This window comes from Acanthopagrus latus, chromosome 10 (assembly GCF_904848185.1).
Source record: "Acanthopagrus latus isolate v.2019 chromosome 10, fAcaLat1.1, whole genome shotgun sequence".
Taxonomy (NCBI): domain Eukaryota; kingdom Metazoa; phylum Chordata; class Actinopteri; order Spariformes; family Sparidae; genus Acanthopagrus; species Acanthopagrus latus.
The window spans coordinates 6,122,881-6,136,479 of record NC_051048.1 but is presented as its reverse complement, the minus strand read 5'-3'; the positions used below and the strand labels follow the sequence as shown (position 1 = coordinate 6,136,479).

Sequence of the window (13,599 nt, the reverse complement as noted above, 5' to 3'; positions counted from 1 at the left end):
TTTGAATTTTCCAGTTTCCTAAAAACTTTTGAATCTTTCAAGCTTTTCTTTTGGGGAATTCTTTTTAGATAGCGTAATGAGATGTTATTAAAATTGATTGTATGAGCACAGGAACACCGGTTAAGGTTGCCCCTGATGTGCAGGGAAAAGTTTTTTAAACATTAAATCTAAAATCAAACAGAAAATGTACAAAAAAATAAAAAAATAAAAGCTTAACACTAAAATGTGCCACATGTAAGGAGCGCATAATTTCCAACAGTATTTGCATAAAAAAACAGTGCAAAGATGCAAATTTAGACATAAAAGTAAAAGTCAAGCCAAGGTGAACAAAAACTCCCTCACCAAGTTTTTAATAGCAATTTCACAATAAGATATTCTTTGTTTGAATAAATCAACACTGTATTTATCTTATATAAAACATATAATAAATGATATGGCCTGTCTTTTTGAAGCGTTTGTCAAACACCAGCATCAGTACTAAACTCCCTGGTGGACACAGAGGCCACGCCCCCCGTCCAGGTGACACAGGTGATCAGAGTTGAGGGCATTTTTCCCAAACATTCCTCTGAGGGAGTGGACCCCCATTCAGGCCGAGCCTCGGTCCATTGTCGCCACCAAACACCGAGAAAGTCTCGCTGAAATCAGAGCAGGCGGCAGCAGGTGTCAGTAACCCAACACGGTGAAGTGAAGTCCGCCGCAACCGGTTCGACGTCTCTGCGGGATGAAGGGGAAGTGAAGCTGTGACTCTGAAGCTCGGTGATCTGCTGTTGTTGTTCTGTAACCCGGCGAGTTTCTGTCCGTCTGTGTTCACTGCGGCCGCGCTGAGGTAGGTAGGAACCCTGCACTTGTCATTGTGTTGTTGCGGGAGTGTTTGCGTTGGCAAGCATTCCTCTGCAGAGGAACACAGCTACAGTCCGGAACAGCATGTGACTTTGTTTTGTGTCGAGAACGACACACGCCAGACTCCGTTCAAAATGCTGCCAATTTAACGAGTTGTTTCCCATTTGCTGGTTTCCAGTTATAAAAAGCCACTTTTAAGAATTATTCACACTAACTTGGTCTCATTACTTAATTCGGCCTGATCCTGTTCAGCAAAACACCACTTTAACCAGCATATTGTAACTTTTTAACAAGTAGCAGCATTGACTTCAGGCACACGCTGTTTCGAAGTTGTGGGTGTGACGTGGCCTAATAAAAGTGGAAGTGCTACTGGAAATGCTTAGTGTGGGGGTTCTGATGCAAGCCGAATTTTTCACGAAAATGTGTGTTCTCACAAAAGCACTCAACTTTCCCCAAAAAACATTTGCTAGTTTTCAGGTTATACAGATAACCTTAAATTGTCGAACATTTAAATGTAGTCTGGTTTGTAATGTTATCCAGAAAAACAGGGCAAGAATGACCTTGGTGGCTGTCAGGTTGTAGTTGATATTTCATCACTTTCTAATATCTGAACCTTGTACACTTTCTCAGCATGAATATGTTCAGAAGAGATAAAGGCTCCCCAGCTCCAGCTCCAGCGGTCCCACCTCGACCCAGCAAGGAGGTATGCAAGGAACAGTGAAAGTTATTTCAGGTTCACATGTACTTGTTCTCCTAACCGAGGCCGTTGTTATCACCAGGATCTAGACAATCCCATCACACACAGCCAGAACAAACCAGATGAAGCCACAGACTCGCAGGTGAGCGTTCACACCGTCACAGCCTCAAAACACAAGGTTCTGCCCTGTTTGTTGACTGTAATTACATCTCGCAGGAGAACGACAGCGAGATCACGAGCGAGCTCAATCCAAAGACCAAGGTACGAGCACGAGTTAAGACTTTTTAATCCTCTCTCTGCCACTGTGACACACTCGCTCAGATCAGTTTAGCTGGAACAGTGGAGTTGTACTGGCACTGAAACAAGTGACATTAAAACTCACAAACTGTCTGCACAGAAATAAAACTGAAGTGAAACAAAACGGACGTATAAAAATATCATGTGGACGGGGCCAGGTTAAGTCTGCAGCATGAGTTACCATGGTGATGTAGCCAGGTTAAAAGATGGCAGCCGTCAGGACACAGAAAACTCTAGCTTAAAGGTTCAACACACCTCGCCAACCCACTGATCCCCTCAGGTACATGTCCAACAAGGGCTGTCTGATGCATGTTGTGTTTGTTGTACCAACACCAGAGGACCGGGATGATGGGCGTAATGCAGAAGGTCAACCCCTTCAAGTCCACCTCGCAGGTAAAACGTGACACATTTTAAAGAGTAAAAATTCTGAGTACTTAATGTAAAATCATGATTTGAATTCGACGCATCTCCAGGCCTCCTCTACAGTCAGCAAAGCTCCTTCGTCAGAGTCACTAGAGCGAGGATCCGACTCCACACAGGTGAGAGGAACTCATGTTCTACCTTACTGTACAGGACAAAAAGCATTGTTTTCCCTTCATAACACAGTATGTTTGGTTTCTTTTTTTTTAAATTAAAAATGCAACACATTTAGTGTCAGACTGACTTTTTAGTTGTTTTTGTTATTTGGCCATTTCACTTTTATTGTATCTGAACAAACGTGACTTAATTAAACAAATGAGACACTTGAATATCATCCAAAGTTGTACCCCAAGCTCCTTCATGTGCCATTCCAACCTTGCATACAACAGAACTTAAAGTTTCCTCTGCTTATCTTACTTTTGAGTGATATAAAGTGTTAGCACCTGTTCCTTTAGCTGCACTTTAAAAAGCACCATTAAAGGGGCATTCTGCAGTTCTGGAGAAGAAATCTCAACTCAGAATGTTTTAAATGTGCAATATTAATGAGAAGAAATATTAATTTTGTCTATAAGTGAATAAACCAGCTGTTCTCAGAGGGAAATAAGGCCCCCAGAACACTGTTTGAAGCTAGAAAGGTGGCAGGGTCCACCATATATAAACAAAAGTGTTGCCCTTTAAGGTCAGTTTGTTTATTCAGTCATGAAAAACGAAGGGAACTTAAGGTAATTTAGTATGTTTAGTTATAAAAACATCAGTCAGTGAAGAACTTTCTCTGCTGATGTAACACTTCTTCCCCAAAACTACCAAATTGCAACTTTTTAAACCTTTTTCAGCTTGAATTTAAACATATATATTTTATTATATATTTATTAGGAGCTTTAACTAGAAATTGTGCGCGTCAGTCCATGAACAGTTTGAATCTGGTGTTTCAGAACCCTGGAATGCTGAAGGGAGTCATGCAGAAGGTCAACCCGTTCAAGTCTACCTCCCAGGTAGACCCGACACTCTCTGCATGTTGCAGCCGTAACGTAGCAATGATAGTGATGTGTCAGACAATGAGGGCGTCCCGTCTGCTGCGTTTCTCCCACAGGTCTCTAAAGCTCCATCTTCAGAGTCGCTGGAGGAGGGACGAGCCCCCGACTCCAGTCAGGTGGGTGAAGGATGATGGTGTACTTAATGTGCCGAGGCACGATTACAAACTGGCACCTACACACTCCCCCCTACCTTTTTTACTTGAGTTATAAAGCCCTCAAACAGCATCGACGCTTACAAACCACACTCCTCTCAGGTGCAACACTGCTCTGTGTTGAGTCCTCTGCTACTATTTCCTGAGGATGATTAACAAAATATCCTACTTTAATCAGACATATTTTCATGCACACATTGATTCGATTTGTTTGACTGTATCAGACTAAAAAAAATACCAATACCAATGGCTGTTTGATGTATTTTATCTGTGTTTTACCAACATCAGAGGACTGGGGTGATGGGCGTAATGCAGAAGGTCAACCCCTTCAAGTCCACCTCGCAGGTAAATCGTGACACATTTAAAGAGTAACTGTTAAAATTCTAAGTCCCTAATGTAAAATCACGATTTGAACTTTGCATCCGACTCCAGGCCTCCTCTACAGTCAACAAAGCTCCTTCATCAGAGTCACTAGAGCGAGGATCCGACTCCACACAGGTGAGGGAACGTTTAATGCATGCTCAGTTACTTCGAATCATTATTTTGTTTCAAATGAAAAATGTCGAACAAAAGAAGGAGGGGCCCGAGTTTACTTCTCACAGCGGGCTACTTTTACTGATCCCATGGAAGAAACACGTCACACAAAGAGTCACGTTACAGGTGTTTGATCCAAGAATAGAAAACATAATGGCAGGGAGAGCTTCTGAAAAGAAAACACTGTGGAAGTGAAAAAACATGGGGAGTAAACTGTTTAAGACAATGGTGGTGTTGTGTTTCAGAACCCTGGTGTGTTGAAAGGAGTGATGCAGAAGGTCAACCCATTCAAGTCTACCTCCCAGGTAGCTCCAACATTGTTTCTGTGGTAAAAAGTCATAGTAGACGTCCTGTGTCGGTCCTCTCTACACCTTTTTAACTTGATTCAACCAACGACCAGCAAATCAGTCAGAGGCAAATAATCAGAAAAATGACAATTTGAACACTGTACACTGTAGTCAGTCAGCAGGACACAGTTGCTACTGCTGTAAGCTGCGTTATTTTGGATCACACTACCTTGCTTGGCATTTATTTATAAAAGTGTGTGTGACCGTACACTACTAGGACCCCCAAATAAAAGCTTGAACCTGAGAATTAGTGTAGTATGACCTCTTTCAAACATGATGGCTGAACAGAGGATGTAAAGACATAAAAGTCAACATGAGTCATCACAAGTCAAAGGAATAAAAGTGACAAAAAAGGCAAAATCACAGAAAACACTTAATCCAAAAATATAAATAAATACAATTACAGTATTGATAAAAGACAAGGTAAAATACATTAAAGTAATATGAAATATAATTCTGTTGATTATTGGTGTAGTGTTTTTTTTTAAATCAGTAAACATTTTTTTTAGGTGCCAAAGAGCGATCCTCCGCATGATTCTGCAGATTCATCCGAGACGGACAAAGAACCTCAAACAGGCAAACAGGTAAACATGATCTGAACTTAAGACTTTAACAATCTGTAGATTTCGTACAGCAGGACAATTTGTCAACAGCTGGACTAAAGTATTTCTTCTTCAGCATCCGGGGGTGATGGCGGGAATGATGCAGAAAGTCAACCCATTCAAATCCTCACAGCCAAAGGTACCAGTCTGACTCCTGACGCTGAACGGATGTTTGAGATGGAGAGAAAACATTTTCTGATCGACTGTGCTAATGTTCACACAGCCTCTACACAACGACCTCTCCTCCAGTAGCGGAAGCCTGGAGGACAATAACAACCTGCCGGAGAAGCAGGTAGAGCCGGCGCTCCAGCTTTAGTTTAGCCTTGGGCGGTCATGTTTGGATCAGCTGGAAAACCAGTAATCTGGTTCCTGTGCATTTACACACTTTTTGTCATCTGTGCACAGCTGTAGCCAGTGTTTTACACCAGTGTTGTTCTTGCTCCTACCACTAGATGGTGCCAAAGAGGCAACAAAGTGATTACAGCTTCATTTTGACCATCTTGAGTTGTATCTTTGATGAAAACATGTCTTTATTTCAAGGCCTTTTTCTGTATTTCTATCATTTCTTTGCATTTGTTTTAGAGCGCCAGTGTGTTCAAAGGGATGATGCAGAAAGTAAACCCCTTCAGGTCGTACACACAGGTACTGACCAGGACAATGACTTCTTTTGTGTGTTTTTGATCAGATGTGTAATTTTACCCTCTGCTTTTGTTGATACAGATGCCAGATGAGGAATGTCGGTCAGACACTTCGGTTCCAGATTCAGCTTCCTCATTCAAGTCGCAGGTGGGGTCACTGAGTTTTTCTTTGGAAGTGTTTTTGCTTAAGTGTTTGAAAAGGGTCAAATGATTTCATAGACCATGTCAAAGATTCTTGAGTCCATTTTTAACGTTTTTGTTTCATGTGTTCCTTAACACCTCACCAAGTAAATAATAGTTCACATGCCTCTTGTATTGTTCCATAACATGTCAGAGATATTGTTGTTTTTTTTTTTCTCACCCAGTTCTTATTTCTTTTTAGGAAAACAAAACTATTCAAAGCGAGCACTCCACCAGCTCTGAAAGCTTGGACGACAGCACCATAGAGAGACATGTAAGACTTTTTTTTATTTTATTTTTTTTTATCGTCCTTTAAGCTCAGACTGCCAGCGTTTTCGACATGTAAGAAAAACAGGAAATGCAATATGACGTCAAATCAAGAGCCACCTGTACAGTAACACTGAAAGGAACTCTATTTGACTTGACAGAGTGGTTGTTTGGAGAGCGTACAGACGTCATGATGCCTACGCCAAAAATGCCTACGCCAAAATTTTGTTGTCTAGACTAAAAAATGCACCTGCAAATAATGGACCAGACATTCTAATTTGAGAAACAAATCTGATTTGCCTGCTGTGTGAACATGGCGTAAATATAAAGTGGGAAACTTTTCGACTTTCTGTTCCTCCTAGTGTTTCCCTGTCGTTTTAATGTTAGTGGCCTGGCTACTGACCAAAGCAGTAAACAACCGTAAGAATCCCAATTTGACCGACAAATCACCATCTCAGTGGTATGAAAAGGCAGCAAACCACATGGTCGCATTAGTATGTAGGCAACCTTTGTTACTGATCTAGTAGAAAGAATTCCCAAGTGTTGGTGGTGAGGAGGAACACCGGCGCTGTCCACTGAGAAAACTTCCTTAAGTTCACTCTTACTTCACCTCAGTTTCTATCTCTCTGCACCTTCTCTGTCTCCCCGATCAGCGGCCCTCTTTCTTCCTTTTCAGTCATTCCAGTTGGTCCACTGTCACCTGAGAGAACAATGCCTCTTCCTGTTTTTTGTTTTTGTAATGGCAGACGCGCATCAGTTTCCAGTAAAAAACGTAATCCGAGTGAAAAGCATTGTCATGACAACGTTTGTAAAGAACCGATCTTTACATAGATGGTGTCATCGGTCTACATCCATTACACTGTGACATCAGTATTTACCTCGGATGCTGAAGCATAAAAGTTGTCTGTTATCGTTAACTGGTCCATCCTTAGGACAGATGTTAACTGTGACTGACTTTTTCCATTGTGTTTTACTGCTGCATGCAGAGGCAGATTACACTGCTTTGCATTTTTGTGGTTGGACTGCAAGTTGACATTGTTGTAACAAACCACAAGAAATCAACTGTTCATGAAGGTTGTTCATTGGTGTCTGACGCCGCCCAGACAGTCAGTCTGATGTTTTTAATCTCAGCTGCGTCAGACTGCTGAACTTTGAAGACAAAATGTTTAATTAGGACTTGAGAAAACATCACAGCAGTGAATCAAACAGATAATAAATCTAACTCAATCGTGAAATGCTACATGTATAAGAGCCGAGGTTCATTTTCCCTGCTGATTTATGTGAGGCGTTATTGAACCATGTAACTCTCTGTATCCTAAATCTGTGCACAGTCCATTTGGTATACTGATGCTGACACGAGCTGTGAGGTGAAGAGCCAACCAACAGGGGCACCGAAGAAAAGAACGATGGTTTGTAAAACAGAGATTTGGATCACTGTTAAACGGACTCTGTTATTTCTCCTTCAGTTATTCCTTTTGACAGAGGGGATGAGAGTAACATGTTTTATTTCCTCTCTAGACTTTCAGAATAAAGAGGATTCTGCCTGGTGCGTTTTTTGGGTCTGGATCAAAGGTACCAGTGAACACACATCCATCCACTCTAAGAAGCTGTATTTCCATTCTAGCTCAGTATTGTGTAAAAACACAATTAACAATGAATGAAAAGACTTATGTAATTTGTCTTTTTTAGTTTAAAATGGGAATGTGTTCTCAAATGGAGTCATTTTCATTCATTTTGAAGTCAGTTTGGATTTTGAAATTGAACTGTTTTGCTCCACAGGATTCTGCAGCAGCTTCCCAGGTGAGTGAGCAAGGCAGCTTCATATGTAAAGCACCTTTTTTAATACACATAATTAAAGCGAGTCAGGGCTGCAGGATAATGTACAAAAGAAATAATAATGCTGGGATCACGTAGATGGATATTATGACTGTGGTGTGATTCATGTTTAGTAGGAATGATAATTTTTGCATCACTAAGAAAAACTATTTTAATCATAATCTAGAACCTTCACCAGTTCCCTTTAGCTGCATCAAATTGTACTCACTCTTAGACACCAGTCATCATATTATTATCATCATCATCATCATCATCAAAATCACAGCTGTTATGGACAGAATATCTGATAGAAGTTAATATGTGAAGATCCACTGCCCAAGCAGACCCTCCAATCCAGTGGTGACCTGGAAGAGGAAAGACCACAGAAGATATCTGTGTTTCAAAGATTCAAATTTTACAAAAATATTCTCACTCAAACAGTGTACATGTTTTGAAGAGAAGTAGGAAAATGTTCACACTTATTTAATCCTCCCCATCTCCACTACATCATTAAATACAAATGTAGCATTTTATGATTTATCTCATGGTCTTACTACTCCAGTATATATTCACTCATAACTATTTTTTTAAAGCAATGAATTCATTACCTGTATAAATCTTCATCAGTGTATTAACCTTTAATAAATACACCACAGCTGAGCTGCAGTATAGCTTTTTTTCACGTTGATAATTACAGTTGGTGCTTTTTGAGCACACACGCACATGCGATTTGCATGTGGAATTATAGAGCTATGCAAATAAACCACTCACAGCTCATCATGGCTGCTTAAATAAACCGGATAGGGAATATTATCTGAGGGTGTGTTTGCCCACAGAGTTCCTATTCCCTTTGTCGGAGTATATTATGTCCTGTATCTTCACCAGGGCAGAGCCTGTGGTTCTCGGGTGATGTTTGTTTTTTGCGTTTCCCGATGCCCTTCTTTCATTTCATGTCTGCAGGCATGTCCTGTTGTCACCTGGCAGCTCGGCGCTGACATGACAGGCCAACACTGGAAATATCATTTAATCATGAAGCGACACGGGCAAAAATGTCGGACACGAAACATGGAGATTAAACTCTTAACATGACTTGATTAAAACATTATTGTAAATTTAAGCTTGATTTCAACATGAACTTTCACCACAGATGATCAGTGGTAATCAAATAGATTAACAGCAATCTGTAAACCACCAGATGGCAGATAACTCGGTACCTGTCTTTTGAAAAAGGGTTGGTCTTGAATAGCTTGTTAGTTCAAGTCCTCTTCATAGCTTGAGGCATTCGTCTTTTTGCTTGTGGCTTTGCTGCCGGTAAGCACCAATGTGAGACACAACTGTTCCTGGAACAAAGCTTTGAATACCATTCATAGGCGAAGACATATTTTTGCTAACACTGCTGCATTAAAACTCACTAGGTTTATGTGAAAAAATGATGCAGCAAGCTGAAAGGAATTTTCCAAATGTAATTGGTACTGTTTTAAGCAAAAATCTGTCAATGTGTAAAGCGTTCTGCATTTTTCTGATCCAGGAAACTGTGGAAGTTCAGACCCTAGAGCTGGCTGAAGTGCCCGTGCCTGGTGAAGGAACACTGCTGGACCCTCTAGACGTAACCTTATTTTTATGTAGTAGAATATTACTTCACATGTTGCTTCTTTGATTGGTAATTTTACCTGTACATGCAGAATTACTTCAAAGAGTTTACATTTGTTAACTTTCAGGACGAGGACGGCCTTTTAGCGTGGTGGAAAACAGCAGAGGGTATGCTCAGACTTTTTATTTGTTGGTGATCTTCTTTATTTCTGGTGAAATTTTGGCAATGCTTTATAATGACCATCATTCACGAATGGAGTTGGACTTTAGAGTTAATTCAACTAGCTACAAGTTTCATGATTTCAACATTTCATGATTTTTACAATGAAAATTGTAAAGACTATAAATAACAGTGGCATTTTATCAGAGCCTGACCGATACCGGGATGTGAGAAGTGTTGATATCAATATATCAGCTGATGCATCCACAGTTTTTGCAACAATCCCTCAAATGTGATTATCAAACACAAAGATATGCAACACAAGCAGGAGATTTTTCTTTCTTTTTTTTTTTTTTTGTGGAAAGGACACACATTGGATGACATGCTGAATCAGCTTCTGTACATGGGGTGTACAATCTTAAAATAAAATACCAGGTGAGATACCAGGGCGCCTCAACAGTGAAAAGTGTAACCAGTGTGTTCAAAGAGCAAAATTACTAGAAAATTAATTATTAAAAATGATCTCAGGCATCTTTCTCTGCTGGCAACATATAAGCCAAGACCTGCGTATTTAATAGGACAACATTAGCAATAACAGATATATCGGTCGGGCTCTAAACTTTATAATCAGCATCTTAATATACAGTTTATTATAGATTAACTACGCAGTATTTATCAAACATTTACAAAATATTGTAAACTTAAGTTGCCACTTTACAATACACAGTTGTTTAATGGTTTAAAAAAGCATTTCATTGTTAACAGTGAAATGACATTTAAGTTAATAATCGTGTCTTTCCTGCGTGTTAGGCTGGGACGAGTGGAATGAGGCTAATCAGGATGATGAAGCTGAAGAGTAAGTAGCACATTGACTAAGGTTCTATATTCGCTTTCAGGGCCTTCCTTTGCTGCAGCAAAAAAAGGTCAACATTACTACATTAATACTTGTACTGAACTGAAAGTTGCAGTCCAATCCAATGTTTCTCTTCCTTGTTCCATTCAGAGTCGTGGGAGAAGCAGCCGATCGTGTCTTCATGGCGGCTCGTCTTTTCGTCCGCTTTTTCAACCAGCGTGGCGCCTCCCTCCAGCAGCGTATCCTGGAGCTGCTCGCTTTGGCCGACTCGGCTGACACGTTCCACAAGAAGACCGTCACCGCCAGTGTCGGAGGCGGAGTAGCCAGCGTCGCGGGGTCCGTCACCACCATTACCGGCCTCATCCTGGCGCCCTTCACTGCAGGGACGTCGCTCATCGTCACAGCCGTTGGCATCGGCGTGGCTACGGCAGGTGGGCTGGCATCGGCTTCAGCCAACATCACGGACACGGTCCATTCAAAGACGGACCGGAAGAAGGTGGAGAAGATGATCCAAGATTACCAGGAGGAGATAAAGGACATCAAGGAGTGCCTGGACTTTCTGCAGGTGAGAGGAGAGAACATGCGTTTTCAGCCATTTCATTGCATGCAAAGCTTGAAAAACCTTAAACATGATCAATTTAGCTTTTGGAGTAAAAATCTCATTTGCCTTCGGTTTAAAATACATGACACCCAGCGTTGGCACACTGGTCTACTAGACATGACTAACAGTGCAGCGTAATCACTCCGTCCGACTACCCAAAGTAGATCTTTCGCCTCAATGAGCTTTTATCGTGGTACTTCCGATGACAGGCTGTGTAACTTTGCATATTAGCTAAATATTTAGTTTCACCCGTTACATTTAGATGTATAATTTTTATTTTTACATGAGAAGTAAACATCACAGAGTTCACAAATGTTGCTGTAAATCTGGTCAAAAGTAACAATTTCACATTTATTAATCATGGTTTGTTGCTCAATGTAGAGAAAAGTTGCGGTTTACTTTAGCATGTGCAACTTTACAATCAGCGCCCCATACTTAACCGCCGTTTTAAAGAAAAAAATCTTGGATTCAATGGGTTTGAAACTTGTAGTAATCTTCTTTGTTCCTTTTTACCTGACAGGCAGGGATGGAGATGCTTGAAGAGTGGAACTTTGAGCAGTACGCTGACAGCATCTCAAAGAATCACCTCAACCAGAACGTCAAACACGTCATGAAGGAGGGCGGCCGGGCTGGCAAGGCTTTACTGATCAACACCGAGAGCCTAATTAGCACCGTTCAGGTACTCAGTGTCGCAGGTGGCGCCGCTAAAGCTGCCCAGGTGATTAGCGTTACCACTGGAGTTATGTCAGGACTCTTTCTGGCTCTCGATGTCTTTTTCCTGGCCAAAGACTCCATGGAGCTCAAAAAGGGCGCAAAGACAGACTTCGCCAACAAGATCAGAGAAGTTTGCAAAGAACTGCAGGACGGGCTGCTGGAGCTGAACCGCATCAAGGAAGAGCTGCAGAAAACCATGGATGGGATAGAAGTGGAGGTAGAGGAGGAAGAGGATGAAGAGCTGCTGAAGTCTGAATTGAAGAAGCTTGTCGAGCTTGAAGAATGAAGGATAACCGTTAGAAAATCAAACCAAAGTCTCATCATCTTAATCCAATCAGCACAAACATACTTTGGGTGCATTAAAAATGTTTTTAGCTGTAGTGGGATTGTAGTTTTGCTTCAATCAATTACTATTGTAACTTTGTCTTCCAAAAGCTTTTCTTAGTAATATATTTATATTAAAGTAGAGATTTTTAAGTAAATGTACGGAACAAAAAATTGTTTTGTCTGTCTCTTTTTTCAAATTAATGTTCTTTAATAAAAGTACATTTCTGCTTACTTGTCTGTTCCTTTTTGTACTGTACACCTACTGTTCATATCAGTTGTGAAATGTAATAACCCAAAACTCACAGACTGGTCACACTGATGATTCAGGGGTGGATGAGGCATGATCACCTTGTGATCAGGCAGTGCTGCATGAGGACAGAAAATGTTGAAAATCCTGTCTGGCTGTGAAAGTCCCTACATAAATAAAAATAAAACCGTGTCGCTCAAACACATGATGCTTGAGGAAGCTAGCCAAAAAAAAAAACACTATATTTATCTCATTCGTCTGAATGAGGAAAGAACTTTGACTTTCCACAGTGTTTCTTTCAATGAGGTAGAGGACAAAGGGAGTTGAGCAACTCCAACAAAATGGCAAGTGTTTGCACTGTGTTGCAGGTATGCTGAATCAATCACTGACCTGTCATTTCAAACTATGAGGTTCTGACCTCACATTTCCTGAGCAGGTGTTACTGGTTCATAGGACAAAATTAAGTACGTTTTTGGGAGGGTAGGTTTACATTTCTTCAACTTCTTCTACATTTCATCTCAAAACAATATTATGCTCATACATAAATTGAACTGGGACTTCTGAAGTTGTTCCTCCTGTCCCTACTAGCCACAAGGAAATCCCCATCTATCCATTAACGATGGGGTCACATCTTTGTTCAGGGCTAAAACTAAAAAATATTGAGTTAAGCTGAGGATTTAACCATCTGCCTGAGAGAAATCAAGGTATTATCTTTCAAAGTCACAGCTTTTTTAGAATGAATCGCCGTTCCGTGCTTCCACTGACAGTGTTTTCTCGTTGAGCAATGATGGAGCAAAAGTAACACAAAGCAAGAGTTTGGTATTTACTTTAACTGTGTTCATCCGGCTAGGACTGCTGAGCCTCGTATCAGCTTTAGCTTGAAGACCGTCGACAATGAAAATCAAGTTGTTAACCTGTCCAAACTGTTTTTTTTTTTTTATATTACACAAGACCTATCGTGAGCAAAATAACCATACAGTGCCAAGGCTAGAGAACTGCAGTGTACCATGCGGTCTACAAAATACTGATTCTGATCTGAAGTTTCATGGTTGAGGTTTTAAAGCCACATGGAAAAAAAAAACCTGATCATGACTTTGCAGAAGTCAGGCTATTTTTGGATTAGGGTTTGGTTGGACACCAAAACAAGGTCCGTCACCAACACACAGACTGAATATATTTTGACATTTTGATCTACGGCATCAAATCTATCAGTAAATACAAAAGCTGTACTGAATTTCCATTTTTAGGTTTTCAAAGCTTCAGTGTGATTTACATGAGAATATT

At 40.7% G+C, this 13,599-nt stretch overlaps 1 protein-coding gene across 6 annotated transcripts; it reads left to right on the top strand.

Annotated features, from left to right (window-relative positions):
• Window positions 1–517: 517 nt before the first annotated feature.
• LOC119027168 lies at window positions 518–12,299 on the top strand. 6 transcript variants are annotated; one of them, XM_037112108.1, is made up of 25 exons: window positions 519–826; window positions 1,471–1,543; window positions 1,620–1,679; window positions 1,754–1,798; window positions 2,171–2,227; window positions 2,308–2,373; window positions 3,187–3,246; window positions 3,345–3,404; window positions 3,729–3,785; window positions 3,873–3,938; window positions 4,220–4,279; window positions 4,831–4,905; window positions 5,000–5,062; window positions 5,147–5,215; window positions 5,506–5,565; window positions 5,644–5,709; window positions 5,944–6,015; window positions 7,340–7,417; window positions 7,527–7,580; window positions 7,788–7,808; window positions 9,352–9,429; window positions 9,542–9,581; window positions 10,384–10,429; window positions 10,577–10,991; window positions 11,548–12,299. In XM_037112108.1, exons 2-25 carry the CDS (start codon window positions 1,472–1,474, stop codon window positions 12,025–12,027), a joined length of 2,220 nt encoding a protein of 739 aa, XP_036968003.1. In that variant the 5' UTR covers window positions 519–826; window position 1,471; the 3' UTR covers window positions 12,028–12,299. The 6 variants fall into 6 exon arrangements, with proteins under 6 accessions (XP_036968004.1, XP_036968008.1, XP_036968003.1 ...); XM_037112109.1 differs by lacking the exon at window positions 4,220–4,279 and having other exon boundaries at window positions 518–826; XM_037112112.1 differs by lacking the exons at window positions 2,308–2,373; window positions 3,187–3,246; window positions 3,345–3,404; window positions 3,729–3,785.
• Window positions 12,300–13,599: the final 1,300 nt, after the last annotated feature.

Excerpts from the sequence above, each read along its gene's own strand:
- LOC119027168 (XM_037112108.1), top strand. The coding sequence starts at position 1,472 with ATGAATATGTTCAGAAGAGATAAAGGCTCCCCAGCTCCAGCTCCAGCG. Across the intron at positions 1,544-1,619 it reads CACCTCGACCCAGCAAGGAG|GATCTAGACAATCCCATCAC; the intron begins GTATGCAAGGAA and ends TGTTATCACCAG. Across the intron at positions 10,992-11,547 it reads AGTGCCTGGACTTTCTGCAG|GCAGGGATGGAGATGCTTGA; the intron begins GTGAGAGGAGAG and ends TTTACCTGACAG.